At 37.7% G+C, this 15,677-nt stretch overlaps 1 protein-coding gene across 6 annotated transcripts in view; it reads left to right on the forward strand.

Moving 5' to 3' along the window:
• The window catches only part of SCAPER (S-phase cyclin A associated protein in the ER), a 345,110-nt gene that overhangs the window by 269,933 nt on the left and 59,500 nt on the right, over window positions 1–15,677 (forward strand). For all 6 annotated transcript variants that reach the window (XM_073303508.1, XM_073303509.1, XM_073303513.1 and 3 more), the window contains one exon: window positions 9,855–10,084. In XM_073303508.1, coding sequence (XP_073159609.1) covers window positions 9,855–10,084 — 230 coding nt within the window. The remainder of the gene's footprint in view (window positions 1–9,854; window positions 10,085–15,677) is intronic.

The raw sequence follows: 15,677 nt of genomic DNA on the forward strand, positions 1-15,677 counted from the left end.
GAATCAGTGCCCAATGCATTCATGTTGTTATAATTTTTGGTGGGCATAAGCATCCAAAATTAGATTATTTTTTTCTTTCCCTTTCAAAGGACATACTAAATACCAGGGAATTATAAATAGCTGACTCACAAGAGAGACAATTACTGCCAATCATTTCATTTATTGATATGTAGGGCCCTACCAAATTCACAGTCCATTTTGGTCAATTTCACGGTCATAGGATTTTTAAAATCATAAATTTCATGATTTTAGATATTTCGATCTGAAATTCCATGGTGGTGTAATTGTAGGGGACCTCACCCAACAAGGAGTTGTGGAGGGGTTGCAAGGTTATTGTGGGGGGGTTGCTGTACTGCTATCCTTACTTCTGCACTGCTGTTGGCAGAGGCGCTGCCTTCAGAGCTGGGAAGTTGGAGAGCGGCGGCTGCTGGCCAGGAGCCCAGCTCTGAAGACAGAGCCGCCGCTAGCAGCAATGCAGAAGTAAGGGGGGCATGGTATGGTATTGCTATCCTTACTTCTGTGCTGCTGCCTGCAGAGCTAGGCCCTCAGTCAGCAGCCGCCTCTCGCTGGCCACCCATCTCTGAACACAGCAGCGCAGAAGTAAGGGTGGCACGGTATGGTATTGCCACCCTTACTTCTGCACTGGTGCTGGCAGGGCGCTGCCTTCAGAGCTCGGTGCCCGGCCAACAGCCACTGCTCTCTAGCTCCCAAGTTCTGAAGATAACACAGAAGTAAGGGGGGCAATACCACGACCCTCCTAAAATAATTTTGTGACCTCCCATCATTGCCATCATAAAATAAGAATACATATTGTGACGTTTGTAAAAACAATGCAGGACCTTTCATCCTGATCTGACTGTTGTAAATCTGAAGGTTTATAGATATATCTGTAATAAGCACTTCTCAAGATACTTCGTGATAGACAAATTCTTGCTAATTGCTTTGTAAAAATAAATAGAAAATGCAAAATCTTTTAAACTATTTTGCTACCATATCAGATAAACTCTTAATATTTGGGTTTTTCAAAAATGTCTGCTGTCCATACAACATACAGTATTAAGATTTTTGTCCTGCTTTTAATGTACTGGAGTTTGCACACAAGATTATCATCTCTCAGGCCTGAATTTGAATATGGAACCTTGGTCTGAATTTACAGCTGCTTTCCATGACAGAAACCCCATGGGAGGCCAGTGACTGTACTGTCAACTGCCCATCCTGGAAATGGACATCTCCTTCAATGCAAAGGGATGTAGATTGTACCCTTCTGTTCCTGCAGTGATGAATCAAACCCATAGTGTATGAGCCAGAAAAATCAGTAATTTTTTTGTATACAATCTGAGATCCTGGTGGGAAACAGACTAGCTTTTCTTCTAGCACACCCTACCAAAAATAATGGAACTTTATTTGCATTCTTAACTCTGAGGTGATGGCTGCCATTCCATAATAAATGTGTATATGACTCTATTGTTCTAGCACTGCCAACTTTCTCTCCCCACGTCATATTTTCCAGAGGTGGCTGCTATTTGTATTTCTAGGTGAAATTTCAAAAATTCATAATCTTGTGTTATTGTACAAGTTGATTCTTCCAGGTAATCTTCAAATGTTTGGGCCCTCAAAATTCTATATAAAGCATCCTTTGACAGCACAAAAACTGTACAAAATGAACTGGTGGAAATGTTCATGAAAATGATTCTACCTGTTTAACCCAGCCCTATGTATAATGTACTAAAAATTAATCTCTCCATATAGATGCACAGAAAACTACTAAAACAAAACAACTTGTTAATTACAGTTTATGCTTTTAAATACAGTACTTAAAGCTATATTCACATGATAGACAAATGGCCTGTAAAATGTTATTCATGTAGTAAACTACATTTATTTAGGGCGAATTAAATCTGGTTGTCCAGTTACATGGGGCACTTCCCGGGGAACTGTTTTTTTCCCTTCGTGTAATTCATTGGGAAGGACTGCCTTGGTGTGGTAATGCTGCTTAAACAGCACAGTCCATCCCACGGAATGTGCTGCTGTCTCAACTCCCTATGTCACGGATTTTGTGACGCTTCTATGCTTTGCAAAAACTGAGGCCGCGGCACAGTTTTTAATCGCATCCCTGTCTCTTAAGAGTTTACCATCTCCACGTTGATAACTACAAGGATTGTAAGCCGACAAGTATAGGAGCTCCTCAGCTGTTTTAGTCCATGCAGCATTTGCAATGTCCATGATGTTCAGCCTCCACAGGGTCACTCATTTTTGGGCACTCACAGGAGCTGTGAAGAGGAAGCGCTTATAAGAGGTGCATGGAGGAGACTGAAGGTAGTAGGAGGAGCTGTCAACAAGATAATTTGCAACACGCACTGTAGGGGAAGTGCAGAGCTTCTGCACTCCAGGGTAACTAAAGTAGCTGCAGAGCTTCTTATCTCCAAAGCATCATCCAAGTTCAAGAGGTGCTTTAAAAAATTGCTTCCTTTCTGACTTCACCTCCAGTTGGAGGGTTGAGGATCATCACCCAAAAGAAGCAGACATAGGGGAAACCCACTTAATTGGGATATCAGGCCATCCTGATCAAGCAGTTTCTAACATAATAGAAGGCATGCTTCAGTGTTGGCATGTAAAAAGCGTCTGACACCACAAGCATCTTTTATTTCTTTGCAATCCTGCAATGGTTTGAATCCATTTTTATATTTTATTGTGCAATTTATGAATCGGTTTGCTTTTGAAAGGAGACCTTCTTTGTCACATTTCAGCCTACAATGAAAGTTTAGAGCCAAACTGAAAACCCTTATGAAAAATAGGTTTAGAGTAGAAATGCTGGCACAGCATTTCCTGCTGTGGGCTGAATGGCACTGCTATAATATTCTGGTTAAATTGGTAGCCCGTGTTCTTCTTTGGAGAGGGAGTGTATTTTTATGTGTCTGCCTAAAGGTTGAACGATTGGAAATGCCAGAAGCTAAAGAGCTCTGTTTATTCCTTGGCCAGGTACAGTCAGACAGCTGTAATGCAAGCTTTCTCTATATCCACCCTGCTATTGACCCCAGCCCTGACCTGCACAGACCACCCACCTTAGGGGTTAGCATTAGCTCAATTTTCATTGCTTAATTGTTTAATTCATATAGGGAGCCACTAGTATTTACTGCAAATACTATGAAAAACTGCACATTTTCCAAAATATTTCTGTTCAGGCAAGCCCGGTGGCTTTATGTCTGCAGAAAGCACAGCAACATGACTGATTGGGCGATACAAACACAAGTGACTAAGTGAGCAGAGATAACATCACAAGGTGTGCAACACCCCTTAATACAGAAACCCTGAGGGCAAGTTGCTTAGAAACCATTTGTATGAGTAAATCCAGTCACAAAATATCTCCGTATTTAGATTATCTTGTGATTACTTAGAATAGGTCTGTTTTGGGATCTGTGGGCTTCTAACTTTTATAAGAGTGATTAAAAACCGCAAGTTTTCAGGGACAGATCCTTGTCTGATGTAAATTGAAAGTCAGTGGAGCTATGACATTTTATATCAGATGAGGATCTGCCCCTCAGGCTCCTAAAAGCTTTACTTCCAATTGAAATCTTATGAACAAACCTGGACTATAACACAAAGAAATTAAAGTTTGAAATATAACACTGAACATTTTTCATTCGGGAACTGTTCCGGGTGGTCTATTGAGTAGACATTTGTTTTAAATTGTTATGTCTTCATGCATATACTTTAAAATGTCAGTGATTAGTATTTCATTCCATTTTATACAGCAAAATGTAATGCATTGAGATAGATATAAAATATAGTCAGTCTGCAAGGGAATGTTTAAAATAATGTAAAATTCCATCTCATTCATTAGTCATGAAGTTCTGTCGAGCTCGATCAATGCTGCAGAGATTGCAGAGTAATGAATGCTGTCCCCTACCCAGGCTAAAATCACAGTTCCTCGATCTGATAAAATCTGGCTGTAAGGCCCAGAATTAGTCTTTTGTAAATCCAGACCTGTGTTTCTCTGCTCCCTTTTAGAGCTAAGGGCTTGTATGGAGTTATTCAGGAACAGCTAACCCAAGGGGGCAAGCTAAACAGGAACAAGCCACTCTAATTCCAAAATGAGTGTTCACACATGGAATTATTCCGCAATAGCTGCTTCTGAATAACTCAACTTGTAGACAAGCTCTCAGTGGAGGAAAAGCAATCAACATTAAGATGACATCTCTATCAGAAATAATTCTACAAGCAACAGAAGCAACTCAAAAGAAAGGGTAAAATTTGGGGTGTGTCTGTGAACATTTTACACGTACTTTCTTTTGACATCTCATGCTAATGCCTGTTGAGTGCATATTAAATTATCTAAAGATAACATTCAAAGTAACATACAATGGATTGTATACAGAAGTGCATTCTTGATTTGAAATTCCAAATGATGAAAACCAATATGTAGTGCTGAGAAAGAAACAGCCAATCCAAAGCAGAAGGGTCTGCTCTTACACCAATTGAGGTTGGTGAGAGTTTTATTGTTGCATTCAGTTAGAGCAAGATTGGGCACAAGGTCTTTCACTTTGATGCTCAGTGGAAACTCTTATTTCTTTCTTCTGTTGGACACACACAAAAAAAGTCAAAATGTGTGTTGTGGGTTTGTTTGTTTTTTATAGAAGTGTTGAAGTACAACTGTAGTTGTGGTATAATGAGTCACTGAGAACCAGATTCTCAGCTGCGTTCAATGCATGCTAAGTGCTTTGCTGGATCAGAGCCAAAGTGCTCAGCACCTTGCTGGATTACGTTCTAAATGGAGAGCACAGCTGAGGAGGCTATGCCAGCAAGGGATTTCCCCAACACATGGGAAATTCTCAGTTGAACAGTTAAGCTGGCTTCAGGCTGCCAGAACAGTGCAAGTGGATTGTATCAGTGCCTAGAATGTGGCCCTTGAAGTCTTCCTGTGTAAAGGCTGATTTAAAAATGAGTAAAGAATTCAGGATTTGGTCTAGTGTTTGCAATAATGCTGTTTTCCAATAACATTGTTGAAACTGCACTATGACATTGGATAAGTTGTTCTTTCTTTCTTTCTTTCATCGTCAATCACTTAAAAATGCTTTATACCAATTACCAGACCAAACCTTTTTAAATATAGAGTTACGGCAGTGGTGGGCAACCTGCAGCCTGCATGCAGCCCATCAGGGTAATCTGATTACAAGCCGCAAAACATTTTGCTGACGTTGACCGTCTGCAGGCACAGCCCCTGACCGTTCCCAGTGGCTGTGGTTCACCATTCCCACCCAATGGGAGCTGTGGGAAGCAGCAGGCCACAAGGACATGGTGGCTGCCGCTTCCCACGGCTCCGATTGACCAGGAACGGCAAACTGTGGCCACTGGGAGTTGCAGGGGGCCGTGCCTGCAGACGGTCAACATCAGCAAAATGTCTCGCAACCTGCAATCAGATTACCCTGATCGGCTGCATGCAGACCGCGAGCCACAGGTTGCCCACCACTGAGTTAGGGATAACCCTATCTCTATATATATATAAATATATCTATCTATATATCAATCATTATTAAATGATTGATATATAGATAGATATATATAATTTAAACATTTAATATCAAAAGAATACTGTATTTGAATATTATAAATGAAATATTTGAAAGTTTACAAATTCATAGATAATGTTTGACACACATCATTAACTCCACACTTGAATCTCCATATATAGACAGCATAAAAAAATTAAATATGAAACCCATAAAATAACCCTTCCATAATTTTAATTATCCACATCCACAATCTATATAATTATCAACAAGCAACCTTAACATATTAACTCATATACACATATTCCATATATAAATTGTAAAAATCAACCAAATCTTGCAATTATTAATAATATAATTATTATAGAAAACACCAGTGAAAATAGATAGCACATTAATATAAAATCTTTGACTTGTGTAACTAAGTGCCATGCATTTAGAAAATACAATAGCTTAGACATATAACACTGTAAGAAAACACAAGATCAGTCTGGCTTAAATGCTGTTCATTATAGCAAATGAAAGACTGCTAATACAAAATATTAGTACTAAATAATCTTTTTAAGAAAAAGGTTGCACATCATTTTATATCTTAATTGCACGAGCAATGGAGAGTATATCTTAGTAATTTTAACCCTTGGTGTTCATAGTGCAAGGGTGCCATATTTAAACTGGTATACACTTTTTAAAATGCAGTCCATCTGTTTCAGTAGAGAATTTATTCATTTATTTAGTAGAGAATCAAAACCATTAGGCATGAATTATTTTAGTCAGTGTCGATTACTGGAGCAACATAGTATTTTTTCAGTCAAACTTGAATTAGCTGAAGAGTTCTCACTGGCTGACTTGGCTCATCACCAGGAACCAGACTATTACAATGAGTTTTAAGTACCAACACAAGACTCAGAGCTAATGAATAATAAAGAAATGTGCATGTTGTTCTTTGTCACTAAGTGTTACCAAATCCCCCCAGATACCTATACAGAGCTAAACTATGGAGCAACAGCATTTTATGAATCCACCAGCATATATTAATTCTACAGGATTTTAAAATTGAATGAAAGAAAACTTCAGACGGTATTGATCATTAATTACAGGGTGGAAAAAGATCAAGTTCTCTGTCATTAAATTGCTTCTACAGAACCACAGCACTGTGCAGACATCAGCATCATTAAAAGCAGTGAGTCCAGCTAGGAGCCATGTTTCTTGATGCATGTACACAAAGTGACAAGATTCTGTCTGTAAAGCTGGCACATCATTCATATTCCCTTCACTACTTGTTTTTTCTATCACCAGATCCTGGAACTTCCAGTGCTCATAATGGGGCAAATCTTCAGCTGGTATAAACTATCATAGCCTCATTGACTTCAGTGAAGCTGTGACAGTTTACATTAGCTAAGAAGTTGCTCCCAGTTCTGTAGCTATATATAGATATATATTATAGCCTTCATATTTTACATGTAGTAAATCTGTCCAGGTATTACTACCATCTTTAGAGTAAGATGCTTCCAGCTGCTGATTTACTCCCTAGCAAAAATAAGCTTTCACAGCTGTGACTTGGGAGAGTCCACAGCTTTCAAAGCAGCACCACATGTTATGTTTCTCACATGACATCATGGTTGTTGGCTTCTGTTACAATCAACAGAAGGTATTCTTCATTGAGGAATTTAGGCCTCATCCAGGTGGCCTAGAAGGTGAAGAACTTAATTTGCCCTTCACCAAGACAAAGATAATACCTTGGCTAAAATGGAGGAGACGAGATTCAGCCATATTTCTGGGTTTGACTGAACCAATTAATAAGCCCCAGATGGAGCTACCACACTATCAGTTGCATTAGAGACATTTTCCGTATTGTCCATTGTGGTTGTCATTAGCTCCTCTTGTAAAACCATTAGCCCGTTTCCTCCCTTTCTGACATTCCAACATGTCGTGTTAATATGACCTTAAATTGACCCTTCTCATAAGTGACTGTTAGGATATATTTCCTAATCTTTATCAATGGAAACTGTTACAGTGACTCACAGAGGCCAGGATTTCTTTTCCCATTATCTTTTTATTCTTAAATATTATCAGGAAGCTTCTTGGCCCATTCTAGACTTTGGAAGTTTGAACAGATTTCCAAACAGATCTTATTCTTTCAATCATTTCAATGCCACAATCCCTTTGCCTTTTTCCTGAACTCTGATTTGATGCGCTTGGCCTTTGAGATGCTTGCTTCTACACGTTAATTCAAAAATTACACAGGAAGTATCTTTGCTTTCTGATGGTGATGTAGGATTTTACCAAAAGCCTGTCCATGGTAGCTACAGGTTTATCCGTACTTAAAATGATGATTCATGTGAATAGTGACACAATCCAAGCAGTGATACAGACATGTCTGTATATTTTTCTGGGTCTATTGAGTAGAATGGAGAAATCTTCATTCATTTTAGTTTCTTACTTTCATAGTGACAGCCCTCTACCCACAGCATCAGCATCATCCCCAGAAAAGCATTTTGAGGGTATTCAAAGAAGAGATGAGCATTAAGTGTCAAGATTGGCACCAGGATTACAGGCAAAAGAGGCAGATATGAATCAAGGAAGGAGATACAGATATATCTGAGAATGTGTCTTTTGCCTAAGAAGAGCACTTCTCTCTCTGATATGTTTAGCTTATTTGTGTATTCGATTTTGTGAGTCATTCATCTGGCATTGACAGTTTCCCTTCATCTAATCTGAAGAATGCAGATAATGCTAGAAAGTTTAGAAGCTATTTTATACTAGCTTCAATATAGCCTCTAAGAGCAGCTTGTGTGTAGGACTGAGTTATTCTTAGACTTTCCATTAGCCATTCACTTATTAGGAGAAACAAATTCTCTAGAGAACTGTCTTTCAACTCTGTGAAGTGGGACCAATATGAGTGGTGTAACTCAACGATGGGCATGCTTGCTAGGGCCAGCCGAAGATTAATCTACTTGCATTGAGATCAACAGCAAATGGTACTGGTTTTGTGCTAAGCTAGGCAGAAGCTAAAGAGCATTATTGGATTCCTTCTTGCTGACTGGAAAATTTATTTCCTCATCCACAAGGTACTTTTCAGTTGAGACAAGAATGAGGCCACCTGAGGCTCTGGCTTGTGTTGCCTACATCTGCTGCTCAGATCTTCTAATATCCTTTTCCAAAGGGTTAGGTAGTGCAGCCTCCTGATTCTAATTTTTTTTCCTGACACTGGTTTCTGAGTTCCATCCTTATCAATAACCTTTTCATCTGTTTTTTTCTTTAGGTTCCAAAGTTCTTCTGGGACAACAATTTCACAAAAAAACAGATATTTAGGGTGCACTCAGTTTTTACATTAAAATAGAGTCTTTCAATCATTTCTGGTGCCTCTTTGTTACTCCTAAAGAAAAGTCCATAGCAGATTTGATCTTGATATTTGATCATTCACATAGATTACTAAGTGTGTTGCATTTTCTATCAAAAGGCTCGCTTGTATGTACCATATAAGAAAGACTCAAGTCATTCTCTACTAGCCATCCCCCATCAATTTTGTTAAATATACACTCATCACTATTGTCGTAGCATTCTTCTTTCTGGGCAAGGAGAGGTGGGTGGCATTATCACTGTAGAATATCAATACTTTTGCAAAGTCAGGCAGATGGATCATCAGAGTAGCAAAAGGTACACTTTCCACAAAGGAGCACTGGTGATGCCTCTGTAACATTCCAAGCTTCATGCAGGCTGAGAAGCAAAAGATCAGACCCAAAGATTTAATTTGGGTCTTTCACATGATAAAACAAGGTACTAATCGAGGAGTCGGTGAGCCATCCAATTAGTTTGTTTACTTTATAATTTATTAGTTATATTGAAAATATTTTTGTTTTTGCCAGTGAATCATCATAAGACCTTATCTATACATAATAATTAATAATAATATGTTTATATAGTTAGTTAAGTACTCCCTTTCTATAAGGTTTCTCTTTTAAGTTCATATACATTGAATTCTATTTAGGAATTCCTTCATTTTTATCCATTAGGACACATTCTACACATGCATTTTGCACGCATTATAATTGTTAGAGGTTTCAAATGGCATTCACTGGAAATGGAAGATGGAGAAATGTAATCCTATAGCAATCTGCCTAATAAAGGATGCAGTATTGCATTTTAATGTTCATCAATAATGCTGGAATATTGTTTCCTCTGTTATTATTTATGGTTCTAATGCATGTTTGTGTATTCCATCGGGCTTTTATGATTGTTTCACTGCATGCATTAATTAAAAATATATTCTTAGGAAAACGACAATAGTCTCTCTAGTTGAATTTTACTTATTTTATGGAAATGTGTTTATTGTATCTCTTTATGCAGGTTTGTGTTCCAGATGAATATAATGCAATATTAGGAAGAAGTGCAAATAAGCAAGTATTTGAAGGTTTAACAACTGGACTTCTCAGAATCATTGCTGTGGTCTTTAGGTGTCTGATTTCCAGTCTACCAGATGTAAACAATCAGCCCACTGCACCCAAAATAATACAGGAAGTGAAAAACAAGCCCTCAAAAGTTGAGGCCTTTAACACCAGGGTTCAGGACCTGATCAGGTAAAAACTGATGAAATATCTTTAAACTTTTTTTTTATTTTAGTAAAAGGAAATTGCAGAAACTAGCAATGGTAATAAGCTCCTCTGAACCCTAACTCAATAAGACTAGCACCTATGTATGGTTCAGAAGACCACTCAAAGGCTATATATATGTTTTCAAGCAAAAATGCTCTTTCAGAAAACTATGGGACAAATTCTGACCTCAAATATACATGTACACTGAAGTCCATAGAGATTTGTGCCTTTATCTAAGTGAAAAATTTGGCCCTGTGATTGTCCAACTTTCTCTTCTGATGTGGAGAAGTTCCCCAACCACAAAATATCTCCTTATTGACACAGGAGTAAGTAAAATTTACTGCAATAATATCACTGTCAATAAACATAGAATAAAGACAACTAATGTACAGAAAGTCAGAACAGGTTTTCATGGAGAATATAAAATATTCTCCAAATTATGATAAATCTCTTTTTGAAAAATGCTACTATTTGCTCTTAATTGCTGTTCTTGATTATTGTTTCTATATGTTAAGTACTCGCTACAGTACAGAAAGAAAGTAAATGGTAGGACTTTCCATAGCTTTCTTTCATGTATGAATTATTCCTAGTATTTGCTAGTAATTTACATTATACACTTGAGCATTTGTCTTTTATTCCCTGTAGAAATTTGTGTCTCTCAGTGATGTCTGAAATGTCTTCTTTTTTCTTCTTCTTTCTTCTTTTTTTTTTTTTTTTTTTTAATCATGTAGGCTTAAAGCACCTCACAGGATCAGTCCACTGGTTTGTTTAACTGTGTTGGATTAACACTGCCAGAATTCTGCCTTTGCATATACATGTTTCCTTTATGTCAGTGGGAATCCTTGTATTATTTGATTGACTGTTCTTTGTGTCATTTTTTCTTAAATAAAGGTGACCAGAATTTTGCACAGTAAAAAGTCCTCTAGTCCATAGTTAGCAACTCTGTACACGGATCCTTACATTATTTTTATATAATATTTTTTGATTCCCAACAGTATACAAAACACAACATAAACACAGTCCCTAGCTATAAGAGTTTACAGTATAAAAACAGACACAGATAAGACAACAGGAGACTTAGAGATCAATAGTGTTGCTTTTGTTTTTTAATATACAGTATGATTTGCCTTTCTTTTACTGGGCAAAAGCACTGAAGTCCCATATTTATCTCTTTTAATACTGACTATACAATCGTTACAGGTACAATACATTGTTCTTCATTGAACTTTTTGTTCTTACTGTCATTACTTCGTATTTATCTACATTTACTTTCAAAAGTTCCTGATTCATCCACACGCAGAGTCTATCCATGTTATTCTGAACTATCCTGCCCTTCTTCTTTTTGTTGATTCACACATTCTTTCTTAGTATTATTAGCAAGTTTCATCACAATGCTATATGTTCGTTCTTCTAAGTCATTAAATAAAGTGTTCTAATTAGTCCTAATATTAATCCTTGTTGCACTCAACTACTCACCTCCTTCCATCTTGGGTAGTCATTATTCCTAATTTCTTCTCTTTGATATCTAAGGAATTCTTTACTTACTCAGGACACTCCCTTAGTGAACTTTAACAGGATTAGCCTTTGGTATGTTACTATATAAAAAGCTGTTTTAGAACCCATTCCTGCCAGGTGGCAAGCACTCTCAATTCTCACTGTTTTCAGTGGGAGTCAAGGACAGATAGGGTTGGACCCTTAATAATTAGATAGCATTGGAGTAAGCTAAGGACATTATTTAATTCCATTTTACTTTTTCAACTCTATGAGGTATGCCAGGTGTGATCATCTTTTTGAAAATCCAGGCTGATTATTGACTAGCCTCAATTAAACCATAACATTCTTGATGTCTCGCTAGGTAGTCCCTGGTTACTGGTTTCATTATGTCCCCCTCGGGTCTGTACTTTTCTAGATCTTCATAAATCTCTTCTCAGATCATAGTGTTACATTAGTCTCCTCCAAGTCCAGTACCTCTTATGTTTCCATAGAGGTTTCAGATCAATTTGCTAATGGGTATCCTATCTCTTTCTCTTTTGGAATAGACCCTGTGTGGGCCTAGATTTTAACAGTCTACAGATCTTCTAATTTCATGGTCTCTTCTTCTGCCGAGACCCTGATTTCTTCTTATATTTTTTTCTCCCTTGGGGAATTTGTTCTGAGCATCTGTCTTTTAACCTTTTTTGTGAGCTCATGAGGCAAAGGATACATTTAATTTTTCATTAAGGCCTACCTCTTTAGATAATAAATTACCTTTTTCATCTCACAGCCTGCCTGTCTCCACCACTGACCTCTTGTTCCTTATGCACTTGAAAAAATTGTGATTTATCTTAAACTCTTCATATGCAATTTTGTTTTCATTCTCCTCTTCAATATTTTTTCAGTTTTAGTACACTTTACTTTAATGTGTGTTCGTGCAGACTTTCTCTATACTTTGCATTTTATATATGATATTTCATAATATAACTCTTTCTTACCCTTAATTACTCTTTGCACTTCCTTGTTCATCTCCACTGAGTATATTTAGTGGCACACACAACATTTGGGTCGACAATAATTTATCTTTCTGCACTTTCCTTTTGCTTTTTATTTCCTTGCCCTCAGTTGTTTTATCCTATTTAATTTCAGTAATCATTTCTCTTTTTTCTCATAATTCCATGTGCTAAAACACAAATATGTACATATTTACACATACATATTTGTGTGGGGGGAGATAGGTATAAATATATACCCACACAAACCATATTTTAGGATGGTTGGTATCACCGTCTATTATTATTAAGGTTGCCTGACACATCCCAATATAAGACCCTGCTTTAAATTGCTTATAACTGTGCCATACTTGAACCATTTGGGTTGAAATTTTCCATACCAGGTATCTGTCACATGCTGAATTGTTCTGGAAAATTTCAGCCCAAATGGTTCAGCCATTTCCAAGAAAGTGGTATGGGGAAAATATGTTGTTTTGACCATGTTAAAATATTCTGGCAACCTTTTCTTTGGGAAGTTCTGGTGCCCCCTTCCTTTGGTGCAGTGACTTGAAATTTGGCAGGTGGGCAACCTTTAAAAACTGTAGCTTGCCCATGCTCTATAGCAGCTTACTAGAACTTTGCAGCTTAATTCTCTGAACATTCTGTCTGCACTAGGCATGCCCCAGCCTGAGGCAACAGGGGACTGAGCAGGACGTTCCCTGTAGTTGCCGCTCTAGGCTGCTGGGGCTGTGCCAGAGCTGGGCACCAGAACAAAGAGTAGGAGAGCCTGTCTCGCCTGTTCTCTTAAAGCCCCCTCTACTGATGGGCAGGAGGAGAGGAGAAAGCTGCCTGAATGGAAAGCAAAGGGGACAAAAGCCAGACCTGGGGGATTCTGGCATTTTAAAGTTTTTGAAACCTTAATAATGTTTTTTAACATAGTTTGTGTGTTACATAAATGCGCATACACACACACTATAGATTATATAGAATGACCCCGTTTTTAATTTCAGTTCAGTCATAATGTCATATATCACTATCAAAGGCATACGATGTTTTCTCATCTTTACATCGGTGATTTTGTTCTTTCTGTTTCTCAGAATGAAGTGAGTAATTGCTTGCTTTCTTTCCTTTTACATTTTAGGAACATAGAATTTGTGATGTCAAATCAGGCCATTGATCTGTTTAATCAGAAATCTTATCTCCTGCAATAGTTAATCCCTCAGGATGCAAAGGAAGCCATAGAAATAAAAAATACGCCTACTTACTTGTGCAATGCTTAACATAAGGGGGAAAATTCTCTTCTGACTCGTGCAGATCTTTTCTCACCCTGAAGGATGAGAATTGATTGTCGTTATGTTAGCCTACATAGCTACAAACGATGTTAATACTTATGTAATTATCCAGCCCTTTATAAAATCCAACCACAGTGTTTAACTCAATGACCTTCTGTGACACTGAATTCCACAGGTTGATTATACACAGTCTGTACTAGTTTTTACTTTTGTTGGTTCTGTTCAAAGACTTTATAGACTAAATCACTCAGGTACTTTGTTCTTGAATGTATCACTTCATTTAGTGTTTCCTAGGTACTTGAAATATCTCATTATTATTTTTCTTTTTACAACTCTTTTTGGGTTTGTTATTTTCTACAGATTAGTTATTTGAGAAGTTACGTGTAGCAAGTTTCTAGTCTACCTGTTTTCTTTCACTTGAAGCCAGACAGACTCTCAGCTGGCCATAGTTTCTTTAAGGTCTTCCTGTTTTATATGAACTTTACCAAGTTTTTTTCTTGCTCCTTGTCCTGTGTCCTATCCATTGAGCAATGCTGCCTCCTTAAACCATAGATATACTATTAGACTATACTATTAAAGTTTTCCACAAGTAGGGTAGGCACCCCAGAAACCTCATGGACAGTGAATATACATGATATATGTAGCATTCAAAGGGTTAATCCAGCTGCTCCGCTTTTTTCTTATCCTAAATCTTTGGCTTTCTATTTTTAGCAATTAACCATCAGAAAGTATCTACTTCACTAAATCCAGAATCCCACCACCTGCCATTTCTATGTCATTCTCATTCTTTATCGTTCACTAGTTTAGTGTCTTAACTAGGGTAGGAAATTGACATTTCTCTTGCAAAATGCTGGTTTATGAACTAGTTTTGCAAATGAGGTAATGTCCTAAATATATAAAAATTATCAAGATTGTTTTTATGCCACTACAGGAGTTGAATACTTACAAAGACATGGCAAAGATAACATAAGAGAGCAAAGTAAATACTTTTTTTAGTCTTAAACCCCTTGTACTTACATTTTATAATTAGTGCATTTTAAAACTTTTTTTTTAAGCCTGGTATAATGTTGACTGATAAAAATCTAAGAGGACAGCTGTAGGAGGAAGGCAAAACAAACAGTTGTCATAGATACCAGTGACCTCTAAAACTTTATTGTTTGCATGTAGCCCCTCCCCCTTCCCAAACAGGTTTTCAAAGAGTGTGAAATTTCAGGATGTTGTATTCTCCCCATATCTGAATGAGAGGGTGGGAGGTCTGCTTATTGATATTTTGTACTGCACTGACATCTGAAACGGACAGGGCCAAGCACAGGCATACCCCAGAGCTAAGAAGATACATGAGAATCAGACTAGGCCCTTCACCTGGGGCACTTTAAGGGATCTGATTCTAACAGGGGAATGAAAGGCATGGTGACAGAGTAATAGTGCAATTAGGAAAAAGGAGAGGAGTGGGTTTTTAAATTAGCCACAAACAGATAAATTAATATTATTAAGAGTCTTTCACCTCCTCGCCACTTTATCATGTTTCCTTTTGGAGATATTTAAAGTAAGATGTTTGACTGAAAAAAAGTTTCAGTGAAAATATTTGCAACTCTATGGGAAAAGTTAATGTGCACTGCATAAGCAGCATCAACTAACTGCAACGCAGTCTGTGTACCACGAGAGCAGCTAGGCTGAGCAGAGATACTGGAACTACTCTACCATGGCAAAAATTTCTAACTAAAAGGAAAAGGGGAGGGAAAGCAAAGCTTTGTAACTCTACTCAGCTGTATGCTTAGTTCCTGTGGGGGGAGAGTGCTTTATGTCTCTCTTGTTGCCCCC

Source organism: Lepidochelys kempii, chromosome 10 (genome assembly GCF_965140265.1).
Source record: "Lepidochelys kempii isolate rLepKem1 chromosome 10, rLepKem1.hap2, whole genome shotgun sequence".
In the NCBI taxonomy this organism is placed as follows: Eukaryota; Metazoa; Chordata; order Testudines; family Cheloniidae; genus Lepidochelys; species Lepidochelys kempii.